The sequence below is a fragment of the Vulpes vulpes genome, chromosome 10, assembly GCF_048418805.1.
Source record: "Vulpes vulpes isolate BD-2025 chromosome 10, VulVul3, whole genome shotgun sequence".
Taxonomy (NCBI): Eukaryota; Metazoa; Chordata; class Mammalia; order Carnivora; family Canidae; genus Vulpes; species Vulpes vulpes.
Window position 1 is genome coordinate 55,305,698 of NC_132789.1, and position 8,291 is coordinate 55,313,988.

General features: G+C 40.1%; 1 protein-coding gene across 1 annotated transcript; it reads left to right on the top strand.

The window, feature by feature from the left end:
* Positions 1–310: 310 nt before the first annotated feature.
* Positions 311–1,276, top strand: LOC112915012 (olfactory receptor 11G2-like). Its single transcript, XM_025992312.2, has one exon. The coding sequence runs from the start codon at positions 314–316 to the stop codon at positions 1,274–1,276; it is 963 nt and encodes a 320-aa protein (XP_025848097.2). The 5' UTR covers positions 311–313.
* Positions 1,277–8,291: the final 7,015 nt, after the last annotated feature.

Genomic DNA, 8,291 nt, shown 5'->3' on the forward strand with positions numbered 1-8,291 from the left:
TTCAGCCTATCTTAAAAAGGCATTTCTCAAGAAAAGAGCTAAGCCAGTGTGTTTGTTTAAGAGGAGAGAAAAAGAGAATTGTACATGGTAATGTCCGTCTACATTGCATTCTCCTACCCAGGATAAACTAAATGTGATGGGGATTTTAATCTATTTTGTTCACTGCTATATACCCAATATCCAGAAAAATTACCTAGCAACAGCAAACATCCAATAAATACTGAATTAAAAATGAACAAATAAACTAATCTCAATTTCTTCTTTGGACAAAGAAAATGAAGTCCCTCTGCTGCTTCGGGAATATTCAGTGATTATGGGTTCCTTCACAGCTCCCAGGCCCATGAAAGTCTCCAGCACCACCAACACGTCCAGCACCATCTCCGGCTTCATCCTCCTGGGCTTCCCTTGCTCCAGGGAGGGGCAGCTCCTCCTCTTTGGGCTCTTCTCCGTTCTCTACCTCCTCACCCTCATGGGCAACGGGTCTATCATCTGTGCCGTGCGCTGGGACCAGAGACTCCACACTCCCATGTACATCCTGCTCGCCAACTTCTCCTTCCTAGAGATCTGGTACGTCACCTCCACTGTCCCCAACATGCTGGCCAACTTCCTCTCTGACACCAAGGTCATCTCCTTCTCTGGGTGCTTTCTCCAGTTCTACTTTTTCTTCTCCTTGGGTTCTACAGAATGTTTTTTCTTGGCTATTATGGCGTTTGATCGGTACCTTGCCATCTGCCGGCCTCTACACTACCCAACCATTATGACAGGACGTCTCTGCACCAGTCTTGTGGTCAGTTGCTGGGTACTTGGTTTTCTCTGGTTCCCAGTCCCTATCATTGTTATTTCCCAAATGTCCTTCTGTGGATCCAGGATCATTGACCACTTCTTATGTGATCCGGGTCCCCTATTAGCACTCACCTGTGCCAGAGCTCCAGTAATGGAGTTTTTTTGGATGATTTTAAGTTCCTTGCTCTTATTTATTCCTTTCTTCTGCATCATGGGGTCCTATACTCTGGTCTTGAGAGCTGTGTTGAGGGCCCCTTCTGCAGCTGGACGAAGAAAAGCTTTCTCTACCTGTGGGTCCCATCTGGCTGTGGTTTCACTGTTCTATGGTTCAGTGATGGTCATGTATCTGAGCCCGACATCTGAGCATGAATCTGGGATGCAGAAGATGGTGACTCTGTTTTATTCTGTAGGAACCCCACTCATTAATCCTGTGATCTATAGTCTAAGGAACAAAGATATGAAATGTGCCCTGTGGAAATTTCTAGGAATATAAAAAATTTTGACCTTCATTTTTAAAAAAATCTTTGAGTAACTGGCCCACTTTCATACTTTTTCAGGTGAAAAAAATTAATAATACCACTCTGAGAATTTCTCATCCTATTACTGAACTTATTCATTGTGGTGATTTGTACTTTTCCTAGAATCATCAGAGCAAGAAAGAACTCAGAGACATTATCCAATTCCCTCATCTTATAGATTAAGAAGCTGGAGAATGGAAATTTTGAGGGACTTGCTCTGGTCATAAGTTTATAATGCACAGAAAAATCTTTTTACATTTTAAACAGCTGCTCTTTCTATTCATAAAGAAAGAAATACATAATAAACTATAAGAAAGCATTTTGTGGCATTCAGATGTGCAGCTATCAAATAGTCTTTTATCTGGGGAGGGAGAAATATATATTATTAATAGAAATGTAAACTGGTGCAATTTCTACTTAGAATAAATTACAGACAATTTTAAAAACGTTTAAAAGCACAGTATCAAAAAATAAATAAATAAAAATAAAAGATGAATAAAAGCACAGTATCCATTAACCCAGCAATTGCACTCGCTTCTAAGTACAGTCTATATAATCATACGTATGTGAAAATACGCATGCAGAATATTCATTATTGCAACAGCAAATTACTGGAAACCATGTACTTGTCCATTTGTTGAGACCTGTTTAGATAACTTATGATGTGCCCATGCAATGCAAAATGATATAGCATTTTTTAAATGAGGGAGTTTTAGATGTACAGATATGGAACCACCTACAAGTTATATTGTTAAGTGAATAAATGATGTATAGTTTGTGAGCTGTCATTTATGTATAAAATTATAAATTTATGTGCTCATTTTTTTATTAGAAAGGATAGACTATCTTTCAAAGGATAGATGTGAAACCTAACAGTGGTTTCCCCTGGGCAGAAAGGATGGAGGGTGTCTTAGATACAAGAGAAAGGAAGAGATTTACTTGCACTAGGTACTCTTAGTATCTTGGATACAAAATTTTATTGTTGATGATGATAATGATGATGTCATCTCTACTGGCAAATTTTCTACGAATTGGATCCTGAGGAACAGTTCCCGCATGATTCCTGAGTTCCTTGAGGAACCTAAAAAGCAAGCTGCCCTCCATACCATATGAAGGGGCTAGGATCTAAGAGCCCACAGATATCATTTCATTCAGACTTCTTAGTCCTGGAGAGAAAACATGGGAATTACTCTGTCATCTGAGGATTTGTAGGAGGAAATAAACTGTGTTAAAGTTATACCTAGTCTCTTTTCAGAACTATTTATAGGTTTTACTGTTTACTCATTCATTAAGCAACGTTTAATGAGGGATGGCTCAGTCAGCTAAATGACTCTTGATTTCAAGGCTTAGGTCATGATCTCAGGGCCATGGAATTAAGTCCTGTGTGGGGCTTCTCACTTAGTGGGGAGTCTGCTTTTCTCCATTTCCCTTTGCCCTTTCTCCCACTCACAGTATACACATTCTCTCTCTCTCTCTCTCTCTGTCTCTCATAAATAAATAAATAAATAAATAAATAAATAAATAAATAAATAAAATAAATCTTTTGAAAAAACAAACATTTAATTAATACTTTCAGTGTGTCAGGTACAGAGCCAGGAAATGAATCAAATAAGGAGAATAAGTCACATTTCAGCCCCCCATGGAGTTGACAGCTTATGATGGAAAAAAAGTTAAATTGTGAGATAAGTTATGACCAAGAGAGATATTAGTTGCTATAGAAGTCGGCTGGAGAATAGTGTGTGCAAAGCAGGGAGAGATGAAGGGCAAAAGAGCAGGAAAGTGAACTATTTCCACACAATTAACTATAGCTCATGGTCTACAGGGTCACAGTAAGATAGAGGTCAGGAGTGTTTCTAGGAAGGGTCTGTGAAGCTCCTATAGTCCAACTCATGTTCTCCAATCTACTGCAATTGCAGGCAAAAGTCTGAATATAAAATATGACAAAAATTAAAATCAAAAAACATTTTTAAGAAACAACATGTGCAAATAAAAGTTATATTGTATAACTAAAATGTGGAAATCATTCTTCAAGGGGCACCTGGGTGGCTCAGTGGTTGAGCATCTGCCTTTGGCTCAGGGCATGTTCCTAGGGGCCTGGGATCAAGTCCCATATTAGGTTCCCCACAGGGAACCTGCTTCTCCCTCTGCCTATGTCTCTGCATTTCTCTGTGTGTCTCTTATGAATGAGTAAATAAAATCTTTTTAAAAAAATTATTCTTCAAGGGACGCAGAAACTCAAATAGCCCATCTGATTTCCTTTAGAGCAGGAACCATAAGAGATAGAAACTGCATCAGCCCTTTGCCCTGCCCTTTACATTCAGCATTATATCTCAAAGTAAAATCAGTTTTCTCTACTCAATATGCATTTTTAATATTGCAATTATTTTTATAATGAAAACATCTTAATCCTTTTCTTACTTACCCAACACTTGTTCATTATAAATATTTTTAAACAATAAAGTATAAATGAATATAAACAAATCACCCCTATCCTAAGACAACTATTATTGAATTTTAGGTAACCAACTCCTCAGACATATCTATTTGCATATGCATATTATATATAGTTTATAACTTATATTAATGTATATATAATTTATACACACCATATAGTTTTATGTGTATGGTCACAACAGACATGCTGTCTCAAGGAAGGCATTCTTCACTATTTTCTTTACTTTTCTTTACTCTTTCTTTATTTACTTCTTCCCACAACTCCTACCCCACTTCTCCTCACAACCACCTTATACTCTATTCAATAAGAATATTAATAACCTAATATATATCCTTCTATGTTATTCTCCATATCCATCTAATTATATATTTATACACACAGAGACATGCACTGTCACATACTTACATGCCACATATACCTTCTATAACTATGCACAATATACACATATACTCCCCTAAATTTTTTAGGACAGTACAACTGTCTTAAAATATGGAAATATATAAACTTCTTTATATCTTGAGTTTTTTTCACTTAGCATTATATTGATGGGTTCCTTCAAAGTCACCTACTACAAATTTTAACTCATTCTTCTTATTAGCCATTTAATTGGACAAAATTAGCAAAATTTACTCAGCTATTTGTCTACTTATATCCATTAACTTCACTTCCTATCGTTGTTCATATAAACAATGATGCAACACACACACACACACACACACACACACACACACATGCTCTAAACTGCTTATGTCTTTCTTTTTATGGGAGATGTTTCCAGAAGTATACTTTCAGGCCAAAGAGTAGTACACATAATAGATATTGTTATATTGCTTTCACTCAATGCTATTCACAATCACGTTTCCACCATCTTTCTAAATATCCTATTTGCCCCTAGAAACAAATATAAAGGCTTTAAACTTTCCCAGTCTGCCTCAGAAGAGATAGCCCATTGGTAATGAAGGTCATTGGCATTTCTTTTAATAGTGGTAAGATTGAGCATTTTTTTCTTATGTCATTAATCAATGGATTTTCTCGACTGTGATTTGCCTGTTAACATCCTAATCCATTCTTTAATTTTTTTAATTTAAATTCAATTTAGCTAACATATAGTGTATTATTAGTTTCAGGGGTAAAATTTAATGATTCCTCAGTTGCATATAACACCCATTGCTCATTACATTAAGTGCCCACCTTAATGCCCATCACCCATCTACTCCATACCCCCACCCACCACCCCTCCAGCAACCCTCAGTTTTTTCCCTATAGCTAAGAGTCTCTTATGGTTTGTCTCCCTCTCTCTTTTTATCTTATGTTAGTTCTCCTTCCCTTCCCTTAGATTCATGTGTTTTGTTTCTTAAATTCCACATATGAGTGAAATCATAGGGTATTTGCCTTTCTCTGACTGATTTATTTCACCTCCAAGAATTCTGGGAGAAGATACCTGGGCTGTGGGCGGGCGGGGGGGGGGGGGGCGTCAATGAGAAGAGAGGCTAACAAAAGCAAAGAAAAAGGAATACAAAGAATACAAAGAGGACACTTCGTGAATTAGCTCTCTTCATCTGCATGAATAAATTAATCTCCCCGGGTACCTCACACCACAGGGTTTAAAGTCATCAGTGCGGTGGTCTTGTCTACTTTTCAGAGGGTGAAAGTATTCACTCCATCGCATGCCTAAGTAGCTGGATGTGGCCATGGCGCAAAGACATCTGTAAGAAATGTTGGGGAAAAGGAAAATCACCGTAGGAATAATAATATTAGGCTGAATTGTAGGTGTTCCTGTTTGTCAGTTTTGAATCCTGTGTAGTGGACAGAGGGAAACACTAAAGCTGTTCAAACAAAGAAGCAAAATGAACTAATAAGTCTTATTTTTAATAAATTTATTTTTATTGGTGTTCAATTTGCCAACATATAGAATAACACCCAGTGCTCATCCCGTCAAGTGTCCCCCTCAGTGCCCGTCACCCAGTCGCCCCCACCCCCTGCCCATCTACCCTTCCCCCACCCCTAGTTCATTTCCCAGAGTTAGGAGTCTCTTGTGTTCTGTCTCCCTTTCTGATATTTCCAACTCATTTTTTCTCCTTTCCCCTTTATTCCCTTTCACTATTTTTTTATATTCCCCAAATGAATGAGACCATATAATGTTTGTCCTTCTCTGATTGACTTAGTTCACTCAGCATCATACCCTCCAGGTCCATCCCCGTCGAAGCAAATGGTGGGTATTTGTCATTTCTAATGGCTGAGGAATATAAAAACAGACACATAGGTCAGTGGAACAGAATAGAGAATCCAGAAGTGGATTTATGGTCAACTTTATGGTCAACTAGTATTCGACAAAGGAGGAAAGACTATCCACCGGAAAAAAGACAGTCTCTTCAATAAATGGTGCTGGGAACATTGGACAGCCACGTGCAGAAGAATGAAACTAGACCACTCTCTTTCACCAGACACAAAGATAACCTCAAAATGGATGAAAGATCTAAATGTGAGACCAGATTCCATCAAAATCCTAGAGGAGAACACAGGCAACACCCTTTTTGAACTTGGCCACAGCAACTTCTTGCAAGATACATCCATGAAGGCAAGAGAAAGAAGAGCAAAAATGAATTATTGGGACTTCATCAAGATAAGAAGCTTCTGCACAGCAAAAGAAACAATCAGCTAATGATTCTTTAGGTGAAACTCCTTCCACAGTTGGAGACAGAGGCACAGAGACTGCGTCCTGCGGGAAGAGCTGCACTCCACCAGAGATGGGGAAGGCCCAGAGCGCAACTCCCAAAGGCAACTGCAGGAGCGGAACTACGAAATGCTCTGTTCTAGCCTCTCTTGGACCTGGAAGTGTGCCCTGAGATTTGGCTGCTGGAGGCTCACAGAGCCCAACCACAAACAGGAAAGGAAGAGATCTGTAAAGGAACCAGGTAGGAGCCAAGAAGATCAATTTCTGCTGAAACTGCACAGCCCTTTATGCCTGAGATCTCATCACATCTTCCTCCATCTCTCATTTTTGGAAAATCCCAGAAGGTTCTGTCCCTAAAACCCATGATTCACATCACTCACTGGAGGTGGAGTAGCTTCCTGCATGAAGCCACCACACCTGTGTTCCTTTGGTGGACTCTCTCCTGGGCAGGCGTGGGTCCCCTGAGTGAGTTTGGAGAGTAACTAGTCTCATGTCATCCCTGAGAAGCTTGGGGCTGGAAAAGGATAATATTTTCTGTCCCACTAGAAAACAAAGGTGGAAGGTATCAGGGTCTCCAGAGAAGGCAGGCCCCAGGGGAAGAAAAGAACTAGCACAGAACAGTCTCCTGACACCATTCTCTTTCTAGAAGTGCAAAGGTGATCCCCACGGAGTAGGGCTCCCTCCCTGGACTCTCTGCTTGTAGCCTCTCCTGCCTCCAACAAACACAAGACCTTACCCTACTTCCACACCTCCACTCATTGATGGTTATTGTGGAGGGTACCTGCTTTCCTCTCCAGGAAGACCAGACACTATAAAAGAATCCTCAGGTTTGGGTTCCCCATTTGTCCCCTTGAAAAGGATGATGTGCTGCTTCACGAAGAAAATAAACATAAAAGAACCACAAAAACTACTACCCCCTAAATGAGGTCCCCTTCCACTTTGCTTCAGGCACATATCATATAGCTAATTCCTAACCATTTTTGTGTCAGGACCTATGTAAGTTTCTTCCACATATTATCTCATTCAGAATCCCAAATTCTTTGGTGGAAGTGTTACTTTGCCAGTTTTATAGATGAACAAACTGAGAAATTGTTTATATAGTTGACAACGTGTCCGCAGCTGGTGATTCAAGCCGTAGCCCCCTTACTCCAAATCCTTTGCTTTCTCCTATGCTTAGCTGCCTATCACTTCTCGTCAATGAGAACACTGTTCCTATCTTCAAGGACTTTGCAGAAATGGAACAGATGTGACAATCTGCCCAAACCAGATGAAGCAGAGAGACATGCCACTATGAGAGCAGCCAACAGTGCCCCCGTACACCGTGTCTGCTTGGGCCTGCCTTAAGAAAAAAGCAAAATATCAAAGAAATATTTCTCTCATCCTACAGCTCAGGACCTGGCCATCCTAGATGGAGTCTAGTCTAGCCCAACTTTTTCAAGATATAATGAAAGTGAGAGAGTATAAGTTATTTTGTTTGGCTTTGTCTTAACCCAGTCTAAGATCCTGAATACCTAACACAGCTCTGACAGCCCCAACACGGGTCCACACGGGCATGCGTCTGATGCAGCACCTCCTAGAGCTGAGTCTGGAGAACCTTCCTGCCATCCACCAAAGCCCCACACCAAGTAAGCGTTGCCGCTCTCTGCACAGAGCAGCCAACTAATAAAAGGTGAGTGACAATGCAGTCTTGTTAGAGATACCTTTTTTTTCTGTCCACTGGCAATTTCCTGAGGTCCAGCACGAAACGGTGATGGCACAAGAGAAGCATTCTTCACGCGCTTCTTGTTTTCTAGAGTAGCTCTGTCCTACTCTCAAAGTTGGAGAATTGCCCTGAAAGATAGTTGGCCTGGATCTTTTGGCT